This window comes from Scatophagus argus, chromosome 13 (genome assembly GCF_020382885.2).
Source record: "Scatophagus argus isolate fScaArg1 chromosome 13, fScaArg1.pri, whole genome shotgun sequence".
Taxonomy (NCBI): Eukaryota; Metazoa; Chordata; class Actinopteri; family Scatophagidae; genus Scatophagus; species Scatophagus argus.
The window spans coordinates 8,383,993-8,409,671 of record NC_058505.1 but is presented as its reverse complement, the minus strand read 5'-3'; the positions used below and the strand labels follow the sequence as shown (position 1 = coordinate 8,409,671).

At 42.0% G+C, this 25,679-nt stretch overlaps 1 protein-coding gene across 5 annotated transcripts in view; it reads left to right on the top strand.

Annotated features, from left to right (window-relative positions):
* greb1l (GREB1 like retinoic acid receptor coactivator) overlaps window positions 1-22,380 on the top strand; it is a 40,276-nt gene extending 17,896 nt beyond the window's left edge. For 2 of the 5 annotated variants that reach the window (XM_046408514.1, XM_046408513.1), the window contains 33 exons: window positions 471-582; window positions 3,761-3,920; window positions 4,501-4,674; window positions 4,900-5,076; window positions 6,083-6,259; window positions 6,389-6,511; window positions 7,398-7,520; window positions 8,592-8,729; window positions 8,847-8,972; window positions 9,706-9,843; window positions 10,329-10,514; window positions 10,758-11,057; window positions 11,182-11,310; window positions 11,647-11,781; window positions 12,127-12,327; window positions 12,453-12,633; window positions 13,221-13,410; window positions 14,529-14,665; window positions 14,847-15,189; window positions 15,523-15,638; window positions 16,043-16,275; window positions 16,601-17,166; window positions 17,575-17,686; window positions 17,787-17,927; window positions 18,078-18,217; window positions 18,422-18,583; window positions 18,755-18,959; window positions 20,083-20,245; window positions 20,448-20,675; window positions 20,757-20,898; window positions 21,001-21,201; window positions 21,819-21,957; window positions 22,194-22,380. In XM_046408514.1, coding sequence (XP_046264470.1) covers window positions 3,764-3,920; window positions 4,501-4,674; window positions 4,900-5,076; window positions 6,083-6,259; window positions 6,389-6,511; window positions 7,398-7,520; window positions 8,592-8,729; window positions 8,847-8,972; window positions 9,706-9,843; window positions 10,329-10,514; window positions 10,758-11,057; window positions 11,182-11,310; window positions 11,647-11,781; window positions 12,127-12,327; window positions 12,453-12,633; window positions 13,221-13,410; window positions 14,529-14,665; window positions 14,847-15,189; window positions 15,523-15,638; window positions 16,043-16,275; window positions 16,601-17,166; window positions 17,575-17,686; window positions 17,787-17,927; window positions 18,078-18,217; window positions 18,422-18,583; window positions 18,755-18,959; window positions 20,083-20,245; window positions 20,448-20,675; window positions 20,757-20,898; window positions 21,001-21,201; window positions 21,819-21,957; window positions 22,194-22,357 — 5,847 coding nt within the window. In that variant the 5' untranslated portion in view covers window positions 471-582; window positions 3,761-3,763 and the 3' untranslated portion in view covers window positions 22,358-22,380. The remainder of the gene's footprint in view (window positions 1-470; window positions 583-3,760; window positions 3,921-4,500; window positions 4,675-4,899; window positions 5,077-6,082; window positions 6,260-6,388; window positions 6,512-7,397; window positions 7,521-8,591; window positions 8,730-8,846; window positions 8,973-9,705; window positions 9,844-10,328; window positions 10,515-10,757; window positions 11,058-11,181; window positions 11,311-11,646; window positions 11,782-12,126; window positions 12,328-12,452; window positions 12,634-13,220; window positions 13,411-14,528; window positions 14,666-14,846; window positions 15,190-15,522; window positions 15,639-16,042; window positions 16,276-16,600; window positions 17,167-17,574; window positions 17,687-17,786; window positions 17,928-18,077; window positions 18,218-18,421; window positions 18,584-18,754; window positions 18,960-20,082; window positions 20,246-20,447; window positions 20,676-20,756; window positions 20,899-21,000; window positions 21,202-21,818; window positions 21,958-22,193) is intronic. The other 3 variants (XM_046408516.1, XM_046408517.1, XM_046408515.1) reach the window with 3 other exon arrangements.
* The last annotated feature ends 3,299 nt before the right edge of the window (window positions 22,381-25,679 follow it).

The window sequence follows — 25,679 nt, the reverse complement described above, 5'->3', positions numbered from 1 at the left end:
AGCCTCATAATGGTGAACCACGGCTGCTCTTAGTGTTTGAGTGGTCATGAGTGCACCCATTCATTTTGTGAATGTGCATGTTCTTTGGACTGTGGTGACCGACAGTACCAGACGCTACCAGTAGCGTACATGTCTCAACATATTGTTCATTCCTACAATCTTATTTTCATGATACAAGTGAAAATTGAAACTGCTCGTTGACAAGATTATTTCACCTTTCTGTCAAATGTTTCATAAAAAAATGTCCTTTCAGTTATTTTCCATAATAAGTTGTATAATTCTTGAGCTGTTTGAACATGTCTTTTAAAGTAAATTTCAAGCAAATGAGAAAACGCAGTATGAATCTTGACTCGTTAAAATATATATATATATATATTTTTGTATTTGCATAAAATGCATCATTTAGGTTTCATTGTATCCTCATCAGTGACACTGGCTTTGCTAATTAAGATCTCCTTACTCTCCCCCAGGTCTTAAAGGACTGAGTGAAATGTCTTTGCTGAAAGTTTCCGCTGAGTGGTAGCGATCCAGCATGTAGCAGAGGTGAACGAGCACCTTCACGCCTGGGAACAATCCGACAACGTAAGTCACCTCGCTTTTAGTGCGCAGCTGATGTGTTATCTGTAAGAAATTCAACTGACATTTTAGAGCGTCTGTGCCTCTGTCTCAAATCCACTGAGTGAAGATTAGACTAGCTTATGGTGACCTGGGGTCACATTCATGCAATCTGTTGATGCCACCCAGGAGCTGAGGAATGGCCTTGACTGACCATCTGACTGCCTGAGAGGTAGTTTTGTAGTCACCACTCAGTGACATGAGCGCCCTCTTTTTAGCCATTAGTCCTTGAACATTAAACTGCTTCTTCCCGGCAGAGTCCACTCAATATGTTTGACCATCCATCAAGCCGACTGCAGCCACTGACTCCTCACCCTCCCCTCCCGCAACTGACCTTAGCAAACACCTGAGTCTCACCTCAGAAACACCCGTCAAGTGACCTTCGCCACGGTCACGCTCTGTTTTAAGTTGCACATGTGATAAAAGGTCATTCTCTGTGTTCACCTCCGGCTTGTGTGAGGTTAATGACAAATCTGCCCTCTGAGGGTCAGCCAGCCAAAGAGGCCTCCGGAGCCTCCTTTGACTTCACAATCGAACAGGCAGCGGCTGCTTAAAAACGCCCTCGGGCACTTTTTACCCCCTCTGTCTTTGTTTCTCTGTGCAGCCGCTTTCCTCCATCAGTTAAGCAAGAAATACTGTAGCTTCACTCCGTTAAGCTTCTTATCTCTTTGACAGCACAGTCAGGCGCTGTTAATCTTGTCTTTTGTCTGGGTTGGTCAGATTCCTCCCCAGGAAGGTTGTTAGGTAAACACAGGTTCTGGAACCTGTCCTGGCGTGGGCAAAATGAGGCCTGGGAGGAGAAAAGCAGCTCCAACTTTATTCCCACCCTGCCTATAACTGACAAAAAAAAATAAAAGCTAAAATTCTTTTATCTTCAAGTAGAAGATATTTTTAAACAGCTGACATGTTCGGTGTGTGAGACAGATAAAATACTAACATTGAAATCATTGATTTAACTGCTGCAATGTGCATTCTGTTTTATTTTTATCATGGATGAGCGCAAACAAGCACACCACCTCCATGTATTTGTATCACTGTAAGATATGTTCATGAATTTTGGAGAAGAATAAAGAAAAAAATCAATTTGTGAATCAACAGAAACAAAATTAAACTGTATTTATAATTGATTAAGAGTTTCAAAAATGATGTTCTGTCTTTGAACATGTGAGGCTTTGCTGCTATGCCATATATGATAGAAAACAGATTATCTTTGGGTTTTGGGATGTTGTTTGTGTAAAACAATACATTTGAAAACTTCAAATTCATGGGATCTTGGATTTTTTTCACTCCTTTTTGACATTTTATAGACAGAACAACTTATTGATTATTTGTGAAAATAATCTAAATCAAACACGATTGATTTTTGATGATAAAAGAAACCTTTCAGTGTTAAATAGCTTACATTGTTTTGGTTTTGATAAGTGTTTTGTATTATCACCTTTGCCCCTAACAAAATTAGCACTGTATTTAAAAGCTGATTCATTAGCAACTCAAATAAATGTCTATGCACATCGACAATCCAAAGCTAATGTTGGAAAAATTTGTTCTGACAGGCTATATAAATTATTATGTAAATATTACTGAACTCTGACCTTAGGATTTTGTCAGTTACACAATTATAGCTATTGTTGAAAGTGAAGCTCCAACATAACCTTGTCATCTAAGAGGTTCAACAGCTGCACAGGATCTTTGTTAGATGTGAATGCAGAAGTTTGAACTGTTCCCAAACAGTTTGGCCTCCACTTGACTGCTCCAGTGTTGATGAACCACAGCACTGGTCTGCGTCAGTCGAATGTTGTCCAAGGACAAACAAGGGAGGCATTTCAGGCCAAGCTCCTGTGTCAGGAAAGCAGCCAAAACTCCTTTTATTTTGTTTTTTAGCCTTCCTCCCTACACGGTTTGAGCACCCTTGATTCTTGGCTGGGTATTGGAAGCAGAACCAGTGAAATGTTAGGGCAAACTGACCAATGGGACTTTCAGTAAGAAGCTCTGTGGTGTAATGAATGGACACCATGATGTGACATAGCCACTGGTCAGTGCTGGCTTTTGGAAGCCTTTCTGTCGGCCTTTCTTGTTCTTTTTTCTTTGAGATGATATGCTCAGCCTTCTGTCCAGCTGCCACCTGCCACCAGAGAGCCAGCAAACCTCGGTCCCGCACAGCCGACCCCGGCAGATGTCCTAAAGTGGACACAGGGGTGGAGGGGCATGGGGGCACAACAAGCAGAGTGACAGAAGGACAGACAGACAGAAGGAGAAAGAGCCAAAAAAAGACTGGAAAAAAGCCATTGGCCTTGGCCATTATGTTTGGGCTGTGAAAATTTGCCCCTGGTGTGTGACTGCAAGCACACATTTGTTGAGTGTAAGGGTTTGTTATTATTCACAGTAGTCTCTGGTAAAGCTGATACATTTATCACAAACACTTAATACTAGTTACAAAGTTTTCTTTGATTAATAGTTTAGTCTGTAAAATGTTCCACCACAATTAGCCAGAGCACAATGTCATATGCCTTAATATAGTTTGTTTTGTTTTGAAGAATCCAAAACCTTAAGAAGTTTCTTTTGAATAAGAAAAATCTTCACATTTGAGAAGGTGGAATTTAACTTGATCAACTTATTTAAGATTTAATACATCATTGTCGTCAAAGCTGATTTGCACCTTCTGTGAGAAAGAAATGTCACTGGTAAACTTGGGCTTGTCTGTCGCTTTGTCTTCTCCTTTCTCGTCTTCTCTTTTGTTCTTTTCTCCTCTTCTTTTTGGTGCTTGTGGCGTTGACAACACCACCAGCCCAACAACATGAGGCATTTTGTTCAGTAACATGAGGCAAATTAGCATTTTGAGATCAAGTAAGCCAGTATAAAACCACTCCTCGCTGTGAGTGCCCCTGTCTTTTATGAAGTATTACACCTGATCACTTTAGATTTAGACAAGGAAGCATAACATTGAAAGCTTAGACTCGGCTGAAGGACTTCTGAAGGACAATCACCACTGAACTGTCCAGCACTGCTCTGCTTGTTATCTAATTACCGACCTACACTGACATAACCCTCAGAAAATCTGTGCTTATTGTAGAGCATGAATGCTTTTGTGTGAAACTCTGGTTGCTGGTTTGCTATATTTGCTTCTCTTTTCTCGTTGCTGCCACAGATAATGGGGAATTCATATGCCGGGCAGCTCAAGTCTGCTCGATTTGAAGAGGCTCTCCATAACTCTATTGAGGCATCACTGCGCTCAAGCAGTGGAGATCCGCAGCCCATCTTCACACAGCTCTATCTTGAGCCAGAGCCGTATCCTGGTAACATGGAAGGTAGGAACATCACAGGAAACCACAAACCAGGACTTTGTTTTAAACATCACCAGGGCTAAAGGGAACAGTTACTGCGTTAGTGTTTGTAATTCATAATCTTAAAGGCTGCAGTATGTAAATTAAGTGAGAACAAATTCTCCTTCTTCACTTAAATGAAAATGGTGAAGTTGAAATTAATGAAGGATGTTTTGCATCCCATGAATATCTGGTTTACATTTTGTGAAGAGCTAGTTTTTGTAGCCCAAGTACTGATACGTTATCAGTACTGAGTCACAGCCGTGCTCATATTGTTGTTTTAAACAAACAGACAGAGACAAATTTCAACTGCACTTTGATTCATGTCTGGATTTCCTAATAATTTCCTAGAAATTTTACTAGAAAGAACTATATTATTTGGCTCTAGTTATTTGAAAATATTGACTGCAATACCCTGCAGGTTACTGTTCACTGTAACTCACTATGAAATTACGTACCTTTCCAGGAAAGAAGTTCTAGATTTCTTGAACCTTGCAGAAACAGAAATCAGCCTTAATTTTTGTCTAGCTCTAGTGAAATAATTTTGATCCAAAATGCCCATCAGACATGAAGTCCAAAGCCGACCTCCATGGTAGGGAGCCGCCAGGTCACGAGCTCATGAACGGCCACTCTTCCAACGATCTGGAGGAGCTGGAGGACGATGATGACTCGGACAGCAGCAGCCCCCCGCTTCCCTACCTGCAGGCGCCTGCACCCGACGGCTGCTGCACAGTGGACGGTAACCAGTAAAACCCAAAAAAGCCTCAAGTTTGACTGTAGAAACGCAACATATTTGTGCTGAAAGACAAAGCCTTTTACTTAGAATGGAATCCACATATTAAGCTTGTTGTTAAAGACAATTGTAATCATAGGAGACATTATTTGAGTCTTTGCTTTGATCACGTAATATATTAACTGAATATTCTTCATATGTTACATCTGTCTCATCCTCTCCTCTCGTCAGGGTTCTGTCAGGCCGGCAAGGACCTCCGCCTGGTCTCCATGGCAACAGAGCCCATCGAAGTCCCAGCAGGCTTCGAGCTGGTGGGCGCCAAGTCCCCTAGCGTCCCCGAGCACATCCTGGTGTGTGCTGTGGACCGTCGCTTTTTGCCCGATGAGAACGGGAAAAATGCACTTTTAGGTCAGTCTGTTCCCATGGTTTGAGATAAGAGTGATAGCTATCAGCATCATTTTAACACTAGGGCTGCCAAGAAGCCATTTTTACCCCCCAGCCTTCTTCAAATACATGCAATTCTCTTAAAATAAAATCCCTACATCTCTCAGCTCGTGACTTCTCCTGAAATGGGTTTTGGGATGGGATATGGGATGAAAAAAGAATATGATCATTTTGTACCTACAGCTGCCTGTTGTTTAGACATCTTTTGTTAAGCAGCCTCTCATTTGAGGAGCTAGAGCTAGGCCTATGAGATTTAGATAACATAAACCGAAGCAGAGGATGGATCAGTGCCCACGAAGTTCTGGCAATGCTCCAGAACATGAATAAGGGAGAACTGGATCGAACGGTAGGGGGAGAGGTAACGGCGGGGATCAGTGATTCATCCGTATTTATCCGACGAGGAATCTTCATTTGAGAATGAGGAGCAGACGTCCTAAAAATGTCCTAGGCTCCCAATGACATATAGACAAACATCTCAACTTCAGATAACCTCCAATAACTTATCTATGAATCATATGTTCACATGTGTTGAAATGCTAAAGCAGCTCTCTGTTTCTTTATTCCCCGTATAGGAAATAACCCAAAGCAACATGTTATTATCCAAAATTTGTTTTTAACTTTTACTCAGTGTTCTTCTTCTACAATATTAATTTGTTATTTCAATCTGTTAAGTATTTAATGTAGAGCATATGCCAGCTTTTAAATTATTGTAGCCTGCAGTAAGTATTTGACCTATTCGATTTGTTATAAGATTGTAAAACTGAATTTTAAATAGTTATTTTGTCAAATAAAAATATAAGAAAATGAACTAATTAGCTGCTTCATGAAATTACATCTTTACAGTTGCTGAAGGTGTTGGAGATGTATAGCAGAATGTTGCTGTAATGTTACTGTAAAGCTCCTGATGGGATGAATGTGCTCTGTTGTAAAACAGAAAACAATAATTCCATTTTTGTTAAATTACTTCCAGGTTTTTCAGGCAACTGTGTGGGCTGTGGTGAAAAGGGTTTCCGATACTTCACTGAATTCTCGAACCACATCAACCTGAAGTTGTCCACCCAGCCCAAGAAGCAGAAGCACTTAAAGTACCACCTGGTGAAGAATTCTCAGGGTGCTCTGTGCAAAGGACCCCTCATCTGCTGGAAAGGTTAAAAAAAAACAATCCCGAAATGCCAGTTTTACACAGTACCTGTGCACCGATTTACTCTGCAGTGATGTGCTGTTACATACTCTGCATGTCACAGTTTTTGTTATTCTGTTCTCTGTGCCTTCCCAGACTGTAAAACCCGTCAGTTCTCCAGCAGCGCGTCAACATCCAAACCCAGTTCGTCGTCCTCCCTCAGCAGTAAAGAAAACGGCGGCAACAGCGGACACAGCTCCTCTCCCTTTTCCCTCTCAGGTGACACGGCACGCGTTATACTAGCATATAAATCTGTTTGTGACAAAGAGGAGATTGTGTAGCTGTTTATTCTGGAAGCATGCTGCAATTACATCACTAGTAAATAACCTTTTCAGTATGTTTTCTATTTATTTTGTTATTAGCAGTGGCTGTTGCCATGTCTGCCATCAGCTGCCAGCATCATATTGAAATATTTTTTGGCTAAGAGGGAAATTTTATGCATTTGAATTGCATGCTTCTTCATTCTGTCAGCTTTAATCGTGTGTAATCATGCCAAGCAAAAATTGTAAAGGTGTTGGTCAATAAAGGCCCGAATCGTATCTTCAGGCACACATATAGCTAAATGTCACATGACGATGGGGGAGATTCTCCCTCTCTTCACGGAGATGCTGTTCTTCTCTGACCTCTCACAACAGGAGCGCCTGTTCCGTCTTTGATTGAAAAATATCTCCTGGGCTTATGGTATTGATTTGTTCTGAACCTGGAAGCTGCCTGTCAGCGGAGATCTCACACATTAACGTGTTAGGTCTTATTGTTGATGTAGCTCTTGCCTAAAGTCCCCTGACCACGACCTCCAGGCACATCCTTCTCTCAAAGAAGTCACCAACATGCACTTCTCCGCTCCAAATGACTGTTTATCCTGAAATGATTAATGAAAAGGGGAGTTAAGGCTTGTTTGTATTGTGCAATGGATGTTGGATACAAACGTTTGTTGCACAATACCTTTTTTTTTTTTCATACAAGGTCATAGGCAACCAAACGACCAATCAGTCTGAGTTTTGTGCTATCCCAAAGATTTGGACAAGGGAAGATCAGGCACAAACAGTTGGTGACTGTTGTATATATTTTAATAATACATTCTTTAATCTTTTGCTTGTATCTGCAGATTCTCCGCCCACCAGGATGACGCAGGCATCCTCTGTGTTTTTCGGGAGTCAGGACCTCAGCAGAGACTGCAGTTTCCTCAAACCTCTGGCCTCCACACCTGGAAACAAGACTCTGCCAATAGGTGAAGCTCTTTTCACAGCACACCAGTAACTTTGACCAGCTAATCACCTCGTCGTTGTATTTCCCCTCAGCGTTACGCTTTACTTCGGCTGTATTATTAATCACAGCCTATATTTTGCACGCTCCCTTAGCAACATCCCATGTTCGTAGTCGCTTCCTGGCTTTGACACTAGCAAATGGGTTGCTTAGCTACGGGTTGCTCTGTTTAAAACGTGCCTCAGCATGAGGCAGATGGAGCTGTGGCTGACCGTGCAGCCAAGATTAACATCTGCCCTGCTCAGACACACACACACACCTAACGTATACACACAAACACATTCTTGTGTGTGCACTTACACACATTAATCAATACTGAAGGGAGGAATGCTGTAATGACTTTTTAAGGCCTTGCTTTCCATTAGCCCCTTCACAAGGTTGTGATATTGACAAGAAAAGGCTACACATACCAATCAATGTTTTAGCATATTGCAAACATGGTGAATATGAGATTGGAAAATGTCCATTGCGGTCATTGGTAATTGACATTCATGTATAGGAAATCAATAAGCCACTGTTAGTACTGACTCATTCTTATGTATTACCCAGCCTCCGTAGATACAATTGTGAAAATGTTTTCAGTTTTACATTTTATTTCAGTGTTAATTATCCACCAATCATGGCTGTAGGGAGGGCCACCAAGTCAGTCCAGCTACTATTAGATGGATTACCATGAAATATTTGAGAGACGTTCTTGGTACCCAGAGGATGACTATAAAACTAATGACATTCCCATCAGCCTCAGCCATGCTTTTGTGTTTTGTAGTAATTAGCGAAGGTTAGCATGCTGTCACTCTAAACTGAGATTGTGACCGTTGCATCATATAAATCAGTGTTGGTGTTGTCACTGTGAGCATGTTGGCATGCTGATGTTAGCATTTAGTTGAAAGCACAGCTGTGCCTGTATATACCCTCACAGAGATGTTAGTGTTAGTGCAAGCATTACATACATTATCTAAATACTGTAAACTATAAAGTCTGTACTATCTGTAGTGTATTAGGGTGTATATTAATTTGCATGCACGTGTGTCTCCAGTACCCATGGCTCTGAGGGTGAACGGGCCGACTAGTGGTCTGGGTGCTGATGGGCGTCCTCCCTTACTGAGCCCCTCCCAGGTCTCATTAGGACCTCAAGGTCAGGGGTATCGCACTGCTGACTTAGGGGACAGTCCTGGTAAGTCCTTTAGTGTCAAAATAAAGTCACATATTTTTAGGAGTGAGGTAGATTATATGTCCATATTTTGCTCTGTTTTCTGTATTGATGATATTCTCTGTGTCTGTTGATGTTAAGTATCCTCTGCCATGAACTCGGGGCCTCCAAAGAAGCGGCACCGGAGCTGGCATCCTAACTCGTTGGTACCCGTCCCGCCGACAGCTGTCCCTGTGCCGGCCATTAGGCCGATAGTTTGTTCTCCAGGTCAGTTCCTGAACTCAATCAGAGCAGCTCTTTAAATGTATTTTACACAAGTCTGCGTGAGATGGGTTGTAATTGGACCCTCTTATGTCTCACGTCTTCTTTTCTTTCACGGTGTGTAAGCATGTGTGCGCAGAAGTGTGTGTCTTGGCCCTTTGTCGGAATAGGCTGTGTTGTTTATAACCTCTCTCCTCTCTCTCTCTGGATTGGGGATGAGTGTGCCGCATCCCTGACGTCATTTGTTTGTTAGGGATGATTCACTCAGCATCTCCGTGGAGACAGAGATGGAGAGTTTAAAAGCAGAAATAATTGGGGAAGATTTCAGAATGTAATTGTGGTTATATATACCACCATCATTTCAAATAAACTGACTACCCTGACATTTTTTTCTTTAATTTGTAACATTTCTGTGATTATATTACAACAATGCAAAACACTAGTTAAACCTATGGATCCTGTAGCTACTAAACCAAAGCTAAGCTAAAAACACTTCTTGTGAAAAAAAAACATTTTAGCTAACTGAACTGAAGAAAAGAAAAGTATTTTAGGGGAAAAAAATGAACTGAAACAATTTTGTGTGCTTTTGGTGCATACGTTTATTGAGATAAGGATGACTATCTGACTGGGAGCCAATTGACTTCACAAAGTTTTGAGTTTGTACTATAATACCTGTTCTGAACTTCTTTAGTCTTGGGCCACTGCTCCTTGTATTGACATGTTGTCTGCTCCGCTCCAGGTTCAGCATTAGGAGTGTCCTCTCCTCAGCCACCTGTAGCAGGGGTCATTCAGCCCCAACCTGTCACAGCTGGAGAGACGGTCATTGTCCCTGACAACCTGCTCAACTCTTCAGGAGTTCGCCCTGTCATCCTCATCGGTACAAGTTCAATTTCAGTCACCTGCTCGTTCTTAACACCGCGAATTAAGCATCATCCTGCAGTGCATATCAGAACAGTATTAATCAGAAAATATTGTCAGCAAAACAGAATGAGTGCCTGTTTTACCACTTATTTGAATCTGTCAACCATAAAGGTTTCACCCTCCTCACATATGGCGCTCATTCAACAAAAACATATCTCACTGCAAGCAGAAAATCCCTGGTGTGAAAATATTTCCAGTTTTCCTGTATTTCAGCACATATTTGCTCCTCGTTTATGGTTGGTTTGCCATTTTCTATCCACCTTGTCTCAGCTAGCTGTCTTTTGGACCTGTATGGAAATATTAAGCATCTAAAAATGAAGCTTATTATTCGCAATAACTGCACGGAGTTGTGTTACAGTCCAGCTGGATAAATATTAAGCTGGTGTGACTTGTTGCTGTTGCGAGCTGCTGTATTTGTCTAATGATAAGTTTTCTTTTCAGGGCATGGCACTTTACCTTATTTCTATGGGAATGTTGGGGATATAGTGGTGAGTCCCCTGCTGGTCAGCTGCTATAAGACCAGTCAGCTGACAGAGAAAACTCTGGAGACGTTGGGCCTGAACAGCAGCCAGCTTCTCTGCGTGGAGACGATGATTCTGCTCACTTTACAGTATCTTGCACGTTTAGGTATGTGACAAAAGCCTCATCGTGGCTGGGATCTTTACTGACATGTTGGATGTTTGCTGGCTGTTACCAAACACACAGGGTGGTGGGATGGATGACCAGGAGGTGGTGGCATCTTATTTACACATCTCTGGCAAATATCTAACTATGTTGTATGTTTTGTCACATCTTAGCTTCAGTATTCTGCAAATTTCTCATTTTTGAGGTGAACAGTTCTAGTAAATGATATTTCAAATTTCCCTGCAGGCTCAGTGCAGATTCCCCTGAGGGAGGAGCTGGAGCAGATTGTTTTGAAAGCCATGCTATGCTGTCCCGGCAGTCCTGCCATCTCCCCATCCCAGTTGCCCTGGTTGGCTCGGCTGGAGGCCAGCGTCTCTGGGGGCACCGTCCAAGTCGTGGTTACCCATAACTCTCTGGGAGAAGGCATCTCTGAGTCGCTACGCTCTCTCAGTGAAGGTCATCACCAGCAGCAGTGCCTGCCCACCTATGTAGTCATTATATGTGCCTCTAAAATGAACGGCAACGAGTTCTGTGTACTTGTTTTGGGTGAGTGCCGCAGTCTAGTTGCTCCCTTTATCTCAGTTAACCTTGTTGTTACCTCGACCAGTTTGCATAATATGTATGTTTAAGTTGTAATAATGTTAAATCCTAATTTATGCGTTGGACACAGGAAAGTACCAAGCCCGGGCCTTAGCTGAAGGCATGCTTACAACCAATGAGTTTCTGAAGGAAATCAGCTACGAGCTCATCACAGGGAAAGTCAGCATCTTAGCGTCTCACTTCAAAACCACATCACTTGGTGAGTGCTTCATCTATACGCCGTGCGCTTGTTGCTATGTAGCTGATAAAATGGCATAATGGTTGGGGAGATTTTGCTTATCAACCACATAATTTGTTTTGATTTGGTGCTGTGAATTATTTAGCGTGTATGCATGTATTTTGATTATCAATAAATTGAAACAGCAATTACAGGGCTACACCACTATGTAAAATTAGAGAACAATGAACATTTCTGTGACGTCAAATATTTTCTTAAAAGAGAACAAGAAATAATATTTTTGCACAGTTGTGTTGCTGCAGCTCTGTGTTGTTGGCGTTGTGTCATTGTGTGACCATGGTGATGTGTTGTTTTTAGGGGACAATCTGGACAAGCAGCTGGTGCGATACCAGCGCAGACGGAAGGGGCAGGTCATCCAGCCCTTTCAGGGCGATGTCACTGACTACATCCACTCACAGGAGGCTGCCAGCCTGTCACCACCCTCAGACAGAGGTTAGACTGCTCTTCATTGTACTCACCCAAAAAAAGCAAAAAAACAAAACACATATCTATCAATATATCTTTTAAATATACTGTAAGTCAGTATGTTGCTGAGTCCTGAAATGTTACTTGCATCCCGTCACATATGGACTTAATTGTAGACGGTAACTCTAATCCCGTTTTACTTCTGTCAAAAGTGGTAGGTAATTAAGACAAATTCATATAAATGTCACTGGTAGCAATATTCTCCATGCCTTAATTGTCTGTGTTACTTGACGTCATGCTTGTTTTGTTGCACATTAAATTGGCAGCTTTGTTGATGGATACTTGGCTTTCTTCCTCTTTGTTTCCCCGTAGCAGAGCTGCTAAGTAAAGTCTTTCAGATCTATCCGACCCAGCTGAGTGTTGCTCGAAGCCTCCTCTCTCAAGTTTGCTCCATCGCTGACTCAGGGACGCAGAATCTTGATTTGGGGCGTTTTTGTAAAGTGGATTTTCTTGTTTTGGTCCCTCCATCTCATATTCTGGTACACCAGACAGCACAACGGATCCGACAATCAGGTTTGTGTCTGATGACGGCTTCACTGTCGAAGATTCAGGGATAACTTTTCCACCTGCTTAGATCTTAGTTGTGACTTTAATGTTATGTTAAAGATTAATTTGTCATTTCTTCTGTGTTTGCTCAGGTGTGCTTGTGGACCTGGGAATTGAAGACGTCTCCTCAGCCCACCAGAAATCAGACAAGTACGTTGTGCGTTTGGATGGTGACGTTCACATCAAGATGGAAGCCTTCATGAAGAAAGTTAAACAGAACCCCTACACCCTGTTTGTCCTCATTCACGACAACTCACACGTCGACCTCACAAGGTGAGGATGCTACTTTGCTCTGTTCGACAGTCTGAAGATGTGTACAAAGATTTGTTGTTATGGCTTCAAATCTAGCCTTGTCATTTTTTTATTCACTGATAAAAGTGGAGAGAGGAGCACAGCTGCAATCAAGTGAAAACAAATACAGTACAAATAGCTATCACCTTGAATTTTGTTCAAATGCAGGACAGATACGTTGAACTCCCTGTTTTCTGTTTATTATTCTTTAGTTAGTTTAGTTCTAAGTGATGTGCATTTTTTGCTGGATTTTGCGCTTATGCAGTTTGACATTTGTAGGCATTTTATAGTCCTGTTCAGAGATGGCAGTTATTGCTACTTACTACCAAAATCTTCTGCCTCTCCCTGTCTCTTTCCATAAAATAGATCACTTCCTGTTTTCCAGAGAATTTTGTTTCTTGAGAATGACCTACGACACACTGGGCACTTAGCACAGTAAAAGTAAACTCCTTCACAAACCGTGTCCCAATCGAGTTGTTGTTTGCAAGCTGTTAGATGTCATTAACAGACTTGGCAATGTAGATTATCCCTCACAGGTTTCATCACACTTTGCTCTGCTCCCTCTGCAGTGCTCTGTCAGGCTCTGTGTGCCACGGGGAGCTGCAGGGGTTGGCTGACCGGGTGGTGAACTGCCAGGAAGTTCTGGATGCCATGAACCTCCTGGTCCTGCAGGTCAGCTGCTTCCCATACACACTGCAGACCCGCCAGTCCCGCATCAGCATCCACAACGAAGTTCACTGGCCCTCCAATGAAAGCCTGGTGAGTATTATTTCAGAATTCTGAAGGTATGAAGAAAGGCCTGCAGGTCATTATTAAAGGCTGTTTAATGTTCTGTTTTTTTGTGGTGTTGAAAAATGGAAAAACAAATGAAAGTGAAACAGCACAGAAATATGAAGAGACAAAGTTTAATGAAAGGCTTAAGGGAGATATTTTGAAAATTTCTAAATTTGAATTTCAACTTCTTGCAGCGTGCAGAGGCCAGTTTGTAACAGTTGTGGTTTTGTTGCTCCCCCTGGTGGACTTAACCTGAAACTGCACTGGCACTAACAGGAGAGGAAACTTTGTCTTTATTGCGTTTAAGAAATTAAATGGCTTTTTTGGCTTTTTCACCTTACTTTGACTGGTGTAGAGGTAGACAGGATCATGAAGAGATAGAAAAGGGTATGACTTTTAATTAAGGTCCCGACTGGGCTGTCAGGGTGCCTAAAGATATTATTTTTAAGCATATCTTACTTCTGACTTCTCTTATTTTACTTATAAGCCTCTTTACACTTAATACATGAAAGGGGATAAGGTCAGTCCTAATGATATTTAAGCTTGCACTGCTCATTATTTCTTTGATCATTAATATTTTATTTTTCTAGGAGTTTAAGAGCAGAGGAGGGGTGTTCTCATTATTATGTTTAGCTGACTTTACGGTGACACTGCATTATGTTGAAGCATCATCTGGATGGCAGTATATAGAGCAGTAATTCACAATCTGAGCCGACAGAACAATGATTTGGTAATTTTTTTGCTTTTCTTTTGTGAATAACTGCCTGATATTCAGACCTGTAAAGGATTAATCAGATAATTAGTTTTGCTTTTTTGGTTGACATGCTCATAACTCATAGACCTATGCAGCTGTTCCAGGGAGACACTGCTTGGTTTTAGAGCATAAATAATAATGAAAGCTTTTACTCAGCTGTCAGACGAAATGTCATGCAGTGAGATTCATTATGTGCTTAGTAAATTATTTCTGGTTTTCAACACACTGAATGCAGAAGATTGCAAATGGGAATAAAAGTTAAAAATGTTCACATATAAGGAAGTATGCCTTGTTCTCACTGAGTGCAAGAATTGCCTATCAATACTCAGCCAGGTGTAATTTCTTCCAGCAGAGGGAGCAGTCTCCTAATGATTTGGTGTACTTCGGCCTGCGGGACTACAGCAGCTCCCTGCAGTGGGGCGTGGCAAGCCCCATTCTGCGCTGTGATGACGCGTTTGAGAAGATGGTCCACACTCTGCTCGAAAGGTCAGTATGGTGGCATCTCTCAGACAACATAAACACACAGGGCCGCCATCATCCAATTAAAATCTTACAGATGTGCAGTGTTTTTTGCCTTTGTGAAAGGGCTTTTAATGAGTGACTATGTTTAAGATTAATTGATAAGAGACATCATGGTCAGTAATGTCTTCATTTATTTATGTCCCAGGCATCCACACCTGCACAGCATGGTGATCCGCAGCTATCTGCTGATTCAGCAGTACACCGAGGCCATGATGGCACTGACCTCCTCCCCATCCCTGAGAGATCACATAACCCCAGAGACTCTGGCCATGGTGGAGGACCTGATCAACGCCCCAAACAGAGAGGGCTCCCAGGGCCGAGGCCACATGCTGCTGGTTCGAGTCCCCTCGCTACAGCTGGCAATGCTGGCCCGAGAGCGATTAGAGGACGTGAGGGACAAACTGGGGCTTCAGTTGTGCTTTGCTGTGCTGCTGGGAAGCCCTGCCACTGAGCTCAGCCTGCCTTTAAACTTCACCAGCCGCCTCAGGGTGAGAATGGCGTGAAACCAGAGTAACATGAGTCATTTCTTTTCTGTGGAACATTTTAAATACCATTCACCTAAAGCATCTCACTCACCCTCTGAGGAACATTGAAACTCTGTTTCGAGGCTAGCAGCTTAAGATGAGGAATTCAGAACAATATTTTCCTTAATTAAATTTGTACTAGCCTTCTTCCTTAAATATATTTGATATGATGAATATTCAGCATGAGCCCAAAATGCATGATTGGTTGCATTATTAGTTCTAAATAATGCTTATAATGCTAATGTTTAGTTGATACATACTAAACTAAACATTATGTATTAATGGTGTTTGCCACAGGCGTGGAGAGGCTGTGAGAATGATGACTGGGTACCACACACTTATGAGGATCTGGAAGGACTGCCCTGCATCGTCATCCTTACTGGGAAAGACCCTCTTGGAGAAACTTTCCCCAGGTGAGCTCATATGATTTAACATCCCATCACCCAGAATTTTTAATGGAAAACTTTTAAGTATGTCCTTTACACTTTCAGTTTGTTTTATTTTATTCTCCAAGTGTTGTTTTACACTTCTTGTGTATTGTCTTCTCTGCAAGACATCCTGTTACATTTTGTGCCATGTCAGTCCTGAATTGTTTCAAAAAAATTAAAGATTTATAGCACAAAATTTGTGAGTTAACCCAATTTTCATTATAATTGAGGCAGCCTGACTGGGTACAATTTATATATACATTTAACACATTTGGACCTAAAATACATTTTCAAAACATCAGTGAGAATATAGAAATATACATTAAATAAAAATCCTAATATATGACCATTACTCAGCAACAATCATCTTTGTACTTTTACCCTTTTAGGTCTTTGAAATACAGTGACCTGCGTCTGATAGACTCCAGCTACCTGACTCGTACAGCTCTGGAGCAGGAAGTAGGCCTCGCCTGCACCTATGTGTCCATGGGTGTGGTCCAGGAGCCCACGAAGGTCACGGTCCCTCAGGAATCTGACGGAGAGAAGGCCGCCACCAGCTTAAATGATGGAGATGAGCTGGAAAGACCACAGAGCAATGGTAGTGCTGCAACCAGAACCTCTGGTGAGTCACTAGATTGAACATGAGTACGCCATCACTGAAAGGAAGTTAAATATATTGAATGGTTTTATAGACAGCAATTAAAAAAACAAACAGAAAAAAAAATAAACAGAAGAGAAGATCTGTAGAAATTCATGTCTTAATTTGGAAAAAAAACGAGGTATGGGGTCTCAACTGTGGTCTCAGTTGTTCAAAGCAGTTATGCTAAGGTTTCGCATTTTGTTAATGCATAAATTAAAAGCTTTGCAGCTCGTGAGAGTTAGTTTTATATTTTACTGTATATTGTATTTGTTTTTTCACATTTTATTCTCTTCATGTCTCTACTCAGGCTCTTTGGCAGAGAACGGTGTCAGTTCATCTGACGTTCCCGACTGTCTCCAGAAGCCCTCCACCTCCACCTGTCCACCTGAAGGCGCTGTTACCTCGGACATGGGCACATTAACACAGGGGTTCAAGCAGGAGTGCGACTCCCTGGGAAGCCAGCTCTCCTCCAACCCCTCTAAAGCCTCCAGGGCTCCTCCTTCTGTTTACTCTAGTTCATCCTCCTCCTCCCCTTCTCCGTCTTCTTCTTCCACCCAGAGGCCCAGTCAGTCCACACAGTGTGGTCGAGAACCTAAGCCCACTCGGGTGTCCCCGCGGACAGTCATCATGTCACGGGCTGCTTACAGTCTGCTGGCAGGGGAGTCGGGGAGTCAGCTGAGCTCCTTCTCCCTTCTGCCTCATGCAGATGTGGCCTGGAGCAGCCCGCTGAGGCCCCTTATCACTCCCAACCTGCAGGGGGCAGAGCAGAGCACGTACTATCGTCAGTGGACCATCGCCAGGCAGCATCATGCTGATTATGAAGCTCCACCTGTGCCACATCCACGACGCCTGCTGCTCAGTGGACCACCACAGGTAACCCAAGATCTGCTTCCCTTATAAGTGCATTATCATCATCATCATTCTTATCTGTGTTTTGATAAATGTGAATTCATAAGAGAGCATATTAATGAATATTTACGAATAGAAAAGGAAGACGATAAGCGATCAACTGAGGTGACTCTGGGATAAGTAGGGACTTTATTTTGAAATGAAAAAAGATGATTTGCTAATATAATAAGATACTTGAGGAATAAAGTAATTTTTCACAGCTGAAAACTGAACTTCAGAACAACTGTATTAACATCATGGCTATTTTCTTCGACTTTGTGAATCAATCAAAATCCCTGAATGCCATTGCTGACTATTTTTTGTTTATTTTAAACTGTGAAAATAAATCATAAAATAGGTCACTGTAATGATTTTTTTTTTTTAATTTGCTAGGTGGGGAAGACTGGCGCCTATTTGCAGTTTCTTCGTATCCTGTTTCGCATGCTCATCAGACTGCTGGAGGTAGATGTGTATGACGAGGAAGAGGAGGAGGAGGAGAAAGAAGGTGAAGATCACTGGGGCTTGCTGACTCATCTACTCTGAACTCGTATGTTCTTAAACCCGAATGAGGAACTAAAATTTTGTCGTATTCTTTTCCTCTCCAGAAACATCAAAGGCTCCAGTAAATACCCAGTGGCCTGACATTGAGGAAATTCGAAAGCTGCCCTTTGACCCCTACCCCCGGGACCCTAAGTTCAGGAAGGCCAGCCCTGTTTACACTGACAAGATGCCAAAGAGCTTAAAAGGTCAGCAGAGATGTGCAAGCACACAGCAGAAGCAGCCTCTAATTAAACATTTAAATCTGCCATTGTAAATACCACATGAATATTAATTCAATATTAAAGTTTCACGCCAAAGTAGGAGAGTGAACATGTTTTAATTTTCGCTACCTGCAGGGTTTAAGAAGGAAGGGGAGAGCCAAACACCAGGCAAACGAGAAACCAAGTCCATTCGTCTGAGCAGGTTCGCCGCTCACAATGCCTTTCATCACTGTGAACAGTGTCACCACTACTGTGAAGCAGGCCCTGCCTCACAGGTGAGTGCAGTACGCAGGCTTACATCAAACATCCAGGATACTCCTCTGCTGCTTTCTTATAGATGCATATACATAAAGCCCAGCCTGTCAAAATATTTGACACTTGAAAGCTTAAGAGCTCTTTACGTGCTGTAGTCATGCTCGGTGCTGATCCCTCTGTGTTAATAATGCATGTGTGTGTGTGTGTGTGTGTGTGTGCTGCAGCTGTCAGAGTGTACCTTCCATGCTTTCACCTTCTGCTCGTCCATGTTGGGGGAGGAGGTCCAGCTCCAGTTTGTCATTCCCAAAGCCAAGGAGCAGCACTTTGTCTTCAGTCAGGAAGGGAGCCACTTGGAGAGCATGCGCTTGCCTCTGGTCTCCACCAAGGTTGGTTTGCAGGGAACGTGTGGGACTGTTTGTGTTTGTGGATATGTATGTATATACACGTCTGGAAAGGGCTTGCTCATCTGTTCCTGCTAAACTTCAAAACTGAGTCATCACAAATCAGCGTGTTAAATAAGTAATTGATCAGTGGTTTTTTTTACTCTCTTTGTCCAGGACCCTGCACTGTTAAAGAGTCCAATCTTCACCCCGACGACAGGGCGCCAAGAGCACGGCCTGCTTAACATTTTCCATGCCATGGAGGGCGCCGCTCACCTGCACATTCTAGTGGTCAAGCAATTCGAGATGCCACATTACAGGAAGTACTGGCCCAACCATATCCTGCTCGTCCTCCCCGCTATGTTCAACCACGCGGGGATTGGTGAGTGGCTTATCTGGCTTGACTGAACTGAGATGTCTTAAATGAGAGTAAATTTTTTCTTTTTTCTGACCCATCCTCTTGCGCCATGGATGCACAAATTTTTAACAAACTTAGAATCGGTAGGATCTGAAAGATGCTATGCTCACAAAAAATTCTACGTGTACTGGCTTTATAAGAGGTAAAATAGACAAAATGATCATGCAAACACAGTAAAACTAAATCTCCCCAATATTTTACTGGTTTTTAAAAGGTGGACTGAAAAGGTATCCTGCAGATTTCACATCAGTGAAACCTGCTTGTTAGGTCTCAGCGATACACAATGTATTTCCTTTTACTCAGTCAATAATTTTTTTTTGTTCGAATATTTTGAGTCCTGCATTGTTTACGTCGATGTTTGTCAGCTTGCAGTCTTTATTTGCTCTTGCCTTTGCTGATTTTGACAATGTTGCGCATTTTTCTTTGCAACAAGTGTCAATACCACATTATGAGCGAAACAGGGACCCTCTCATGAAATTGCTCCATAGTGCTGCTAGTGGTCAAAATCTCTGCAGGATACCTTTAAGTTTACGTCACCTCACAACTTGTCTCTCTGCTGATAACGAGCGATTTATTACGGTGAGTGAGCCACCCTGTTAATAAAGATATTACAGTCAGTCACGTTTGTTTGCAGTAGGTAAAAGGTTAAATGATTTCTTGGCCAATCTGAGAGAGAGATCAGGGTGTGAAAATATCTGCAGCACAGTAGTCTGATTTGTATAAGCCAATCAGGTGGATGGCCTGTCTGAAATGGGTGTAAGACGGCTTAATTGTTCTCAGATAGTCTGCAACAGGGATCACTGAGTTTAAGAGACCATTTATATTTTGTCATTCAGTGCCCCTGAGTGTCAGTACATTTCTGTCTAGGATAGGCCCAGTACTTTTTGTGCTGCATATAAAACATGCATTTTTCGGGGTCACTCGTAAATCTGTAATGTCTACACACACTACGCAACCTTACTGTTCAGCTTTTAAATTTTAACTGCGCTGATTATTACCCCCTGCAGCACCATTCTTTTGTTGAAGAGCACTTTAGCACTTTTGAGTATCAAATGAAAAACCGACACCTGTGTCCTGTCTGTTTAAGGTGCTGCCCGCTTCTTGATCAAAGAGCTGTCATACCATAACCTGGAGCTGGAGAGAAACCGACTGGAGGAGCAAGGCGTCAAGAGGCAAGATGTATGGCCTTTCATTGTCATGATGGACGACTCCTGTGTGCTGTGGAACAGCCACAAGCCTGCAGACGACAGGTACTAACTGTTTCTCTTTGCCGACTTCTTAGCATTATAATTATTCACATTGATTATTTTTCACTTTTAACTAACATTTAGCTGTAATTACACCATCACTGAAGGTTGAAAACGTGTGTATTATATTAGAAAGCAAACTGTCTTGCCTCACAAAACATTCTCATGTTTTTGTACGTCGTCTTCCTTTTTGTTTATCTCTCAGTGACACATCAGACAGAGGTTCAGCCCCCACCAATGTGTCTCTGAAGATGGTGCTGCAGCATATGGAAACCACGCCGAAGATCTCCCTTTACGCAATGTGCGGTATGCGCAAGTGGAACAGCAACATGGCTCGCAAGTCTCCCAGCCAGCCCTTCAGCCGCTGCCACCTCCACGACTTTGCCATGCTTAATGTGGATCTGACGCAGAACGTTCAGTATGACCTTAACCGGTAAGTTAGTAAAGGATGGTGTCAGTCAGTTTGGTGATTTTTGCTGTGTCCTAATGTTCTGCCATTGCTTTCATTGTGCAGGTACAGCTGTGAGGAGGTGGACTTTAATCTTAGGGTGAACAGCAGTGGGCTCCTGCTGTGTCGCTTCAACTACTTCAGCTTCATGAAGAAACACATTCCAGTTGGGGGAAACAAAGATTTCCTGGTCAAACCTAAACTTGTGGTGCGTGTCATGTTCACACAGCGTCTGCTAATTTGTAAATGGGTTCCTAGTGATTTTTTTTTTCTTTGCATGAAACACTAAACTGATTTACTCTCTCTCCAGGAAATAGAAAACCCTGCCCCAATTAGCCCATCGCAGTATGTCTGTGCCCCAGACAGCGAGCAGACCCTGCTGGATGCCCCAGCCCAGTTTCTACTCGAAAGGTTCCTGCAAAGCTGCAGCCACAGGCTCTTTCCTAAGGCTGTTCAAAACAGAAACAGCCCAGTTTTGTCAATCGACAGCTACCTCAACATCAGCCCCGAGGTAAGCACTCCCAGGAGGTTGTGGCTGAAAGCAGGAGAGGAGACAATTGGCATCATCCCTTCAACTTAAAAGCCAAACTATCCCAAAAACCTCTTTTGGGTTGGAAGTCACATAGTGTCCTGCTGTTTCAGGGGAATCTCTAAAGTGTTAACTGATACCTAAATAAGAAAAACCTGCTGACCGAGTTCATTTGAAATGAGAGCCAAAAGTTTGTAAAACAGTCTTAACCTGCACAGAAGCACGTTGCACGATTTCGCCATCTGTTTTGTTTAGAACATTCTGACCTGCAAGCGTATATGCGCAAACAACGAACGCTAACAATTCATATTTGTACTGTACCTTCGTGTATATGAGTTAATAACTGTCCACTCGCTCTGGACCCCATGTACTTAGACACATTTCTTGTGTTTACATTTCTCCTGCAAGGGAAATAAATCATGATGCACAACTGCACACAATGCAAATTACACCTTCTGCTCCCAGCAGAGATTAGCAAGGTTTCATGATGATTATTAATGAAATTACCATTATTATTATTATAAAAGATTCATGATTTGTTTAGTTTGCATGAGTGGGATGAATTAATGAAGTGCATCTTGTTGCGTGTTTTGTCACAGATTTCTGTGTGCTACATCAACTCTCGCCCACACTCCACCAACCTGAACCACCAGGGCCTGCTGTTCAGCGGCCTGCTGCTTTATCTCTGTGACTCCTTCGTCGTCTCTGGACTCCTCAAGAAATTCCGCTTCCTCAAAGGTGACAGCAGTGCAGACATAGTTACAGCTACTGCTTCTGTTGTAGTCTGGATCCTATAACTTAAAGCAATAAGTCAAGAACAATTATTCGTAGATGCTTTATGCGTAGACGGTTGCATACCACACAAGCTGCAAGGAGTAGAAGATCTGGGTTAGCCCACAGCCTCTCATTGCCACCAGCCTGGCTCTAAGACTAGTACTCTGGCTTTAACTTTTTTACCCTTATCCTGTCTGCAGGTGCCACTCTCTGTGTGATCAGTCAGGACCGAAGTTCTCTGCGTCAGACCATTGTCCGTCTGGAACTGGAGGACGAGTGGCAGTTCCGCCTGCGGGACGAGTTTCAGACAGCCAACTGCAGCGAGGACCGGCCTCTCTACTTTCTCACTGGCCGCCATGTTTGATTCTGAAACATCCTGGGTCCGTTGTGCAGAACAGCCAGCAATCACAATGCATCCATTCCAATGGAAGGTCAGAGGGGACCTGTTGGAGCACATAGTGCCCTGGACATATGGTCACCTACTGCGGCTTTCCCTACATCTGCACTACCACAGTGCACTACACCTGGCTCTGACAAGGGTCAGCGTATGTTTTACGTCTTGCTTGTAGCTGGGCTTGTCTCCACTTCGGCTTATGTTCTACTAAAAAATATTAAAATGCTGTGGGGAAGAAAGCATAGCTGAAACTGAACTTCACTTGTTTTGTTGGACGCTCTCCGATCAATGATGTGACTGTTTCAAGACTGCATGTGTACATGGACTTAGACAGCATGTCCTGTTGTGGACATACTAGTTTATCTCAGGGTTTAAAAGGGAGATCTAAAGGAGGTTGCTTAATAGGGTAAAGCTTTTCTCCAAGTTCACCATATATTTTTTTGGCATTAACTTAAGTTAACGCCACAGACATCCTCAGCTGTCCCCTTGCCTTTTCACTTTGCTTTCCTTCTCACCTGCTCTGCCTCTCAAACTCCACGAAACTCACCAACTATGAAAGTCAGCTCATTACATTAAGGAAACATAAACACAGAGGTTGAAATTCTGTTATTGACAAAACAACCACACTGGGATTCAAACAGCAAGCAACTATTTGAGCTGGCACATTTAAACGACAATATGTATGTGGTATCGATAATCCGTCTGACCAACAGCAGCGTGAGTGTGGTTTTAGTTTCCAAATGACTTACAAGCAAATTTATCCAAAGACTTCATTCACAATTGAAGAAAAGTATAAATAGTGTCCTTTCAAGAATGAAGAACGTTAATGTACACTTACAGGACCTGTTAATGTGTAATGCCAATCATACATGGGAGTAAGTCTGGTTTACTGATATGTTATATGAGACATATATATGTATTTAGGCATCTACTGACTTAAATATTGTGTATCTTCAACATAATCACATTATGTCAGTAAATGCTATATTAAAATCACTGCCAAATATCCTTCCACTGACTGTGCCTGGAAATTCACCTCTCATTATAAAGCTCGAAAGCCGATTGTACACTGATGGTCTCGCCTACCATTGACACGTTGAAGTCCCGATCCGCCATCCAAAACAAAGGGCAATCAAAGAAACTTTACACACCGTCAAAAGCAGCTGAACATTTCATTTCACATACTTGAAAATAAAATGTTACTAGTGTTTGTATGTTTGTGCACAGGGTTGTTCAAAGAATATGCCTTAAGTGACATTTCATATGGTCACTGCTCAAGTCGCTAATTTTTTTTTTTCCTTGACCAATGAGAATGAAGAAACCATTTAACTGTGAGGGGGAAAAATGTTTGTCTGAGTGAAGAAAAATGAAATAATTGGATTTTGGACTACTGTACTGTTTAAAGTTTTGTTTACATTGTTAATATATTATATAATCCCCTTAACCTCTGAGGGTTACTGATGTTTTTTAGTCTTGTCTAACTTTTGCCAGTATGTTTTGGTCATAATGTCTTTCTGCATTTTATGTTATGTAGCAAAGGCAAGAAGAATCTACCTAGATGTCTGTAGCCCTTCCTGTTCTTGTGTTGGATTTTTATTGAAAATGAAAATCAGGTCCATGAGGGATTCTTATTTATTTGACAAGCATTTTGGACCGATAATCATATTGAAGTGTAATATTTGATTGCATGCTAAGCTCGCTTAAACCAAGGGACTCTGTCCTCTTCAAAACCATCCATGAAGGCTTTGCACAAGACCCAAACGAATGATTCTTAGATCTACTGAATGTCAAGGGGGGTAGGAAATGTGAACTTGCACTATACAAGTTGCCAGCATAAAAAAATTATTTCCCATTATTAAATGAACCCCAAAATTAGTCCAAATATAAGACTGGTGATCAAAATTTTAACTTAAACTCCAATGGTCCATAGAATGTGTCTTTCAGTTTTAATAATTTAACACTTAATATGCAACTTGCTCCCACAATCTTTACTGAAATGTGTTTGATAACCATGTGCGGCCCGGTGGTAGCCTTGGTGTCTGGGTGATCTACCTCATGTTAACCATTGTGGTTGCAGGCTGTGAACATATGATATTAGAGCCATGCTATTGTTGTTGAAAATTTATGAATGTAATAAAATGACTTCTAAAATCATTCGCTTTTTTTCGTTTGTTTTCTTTTTTTTATATGCTTACATTTTGGTTTCTTTTTTTCCCCTGGAAATCTGGAAACGGAACATGTGATAGTAGCACAAATATAGTTTAACTTTGAGGACAAACAGCCCTGTCTTCAGACGGTGATTAATAATCCTCTCACTCTCCTCCACATCCACTCAGTCCCAGATCTTTTTATTCTGCTGAAGAGTAGGCCTAAATCCCAGGACACTGATCATGTCCCAGTCACCTCCTGATATTTGTCTCACCTCAACACCTCGGCACAATGCACAATGACCCTCTCATTATCAAGACCAGAAACGTGTTTTTAATGGAACGCCTATAGGATCTTCTCTAGCTTCACTGTGAGGGCACAGGGACATTGTTGGTCCAGGGACAGTACTATTTCAGCTCCCTCAACAGTAATATTAGAGCACATTTTCCATCAACCTACAACCCCTGAGTGATATAACACAGGACTATTTTCAGCCAGCTGCAGTCACGAAAGGATAGGGAAGAGAGGGCAAGAACGAGCAGCTGGCATGCTGATTCTTGCACCTCATAATTGCTCTGTAGAGAAAAGCATTAAAGTGTTGTGCACAAAGCCCAAGACAGTTTTGTCCCTAAAGATTTTAGATGTCCCAAAGTGATTCATTTGTGACAAGCTGGAGAATTCCAGTGCTGAAAAAGAAGGCAAAGGGTAATTGACTGTTTTAATTGCAACCCTACAATATGTAAAGTTTGGCTTCTCTACATCATGCTGTAATTTTACAGGTTCCTAAATCAGTTTGATGTGTTCTTTTAACTCTTATTTCAACAAGTTATTTGAAATAGAAAGAGAAAATGTCTCCTGATGATTCACTCTGACATATTTCTTTCAGTTATTCAGCCCTCTGGCAAAGCAGTGCTTAATATTAAACTACTTTCAAACACTGGCATGATTAAAAGTATGACTGTAGCATTCTACTGTGGGATATCTTTTATTTCAACTCAAGAAAAATTGCTTGATTAAAGAACTATAACTACATAATAATGTAGAGTACATTCTCAAATGACATATCAACAACATTTATAACAGAGGGATTTCTGTCACATAATGTTACATTTCATAGATTGTGAGTAACAGTCATCCCTCTTGG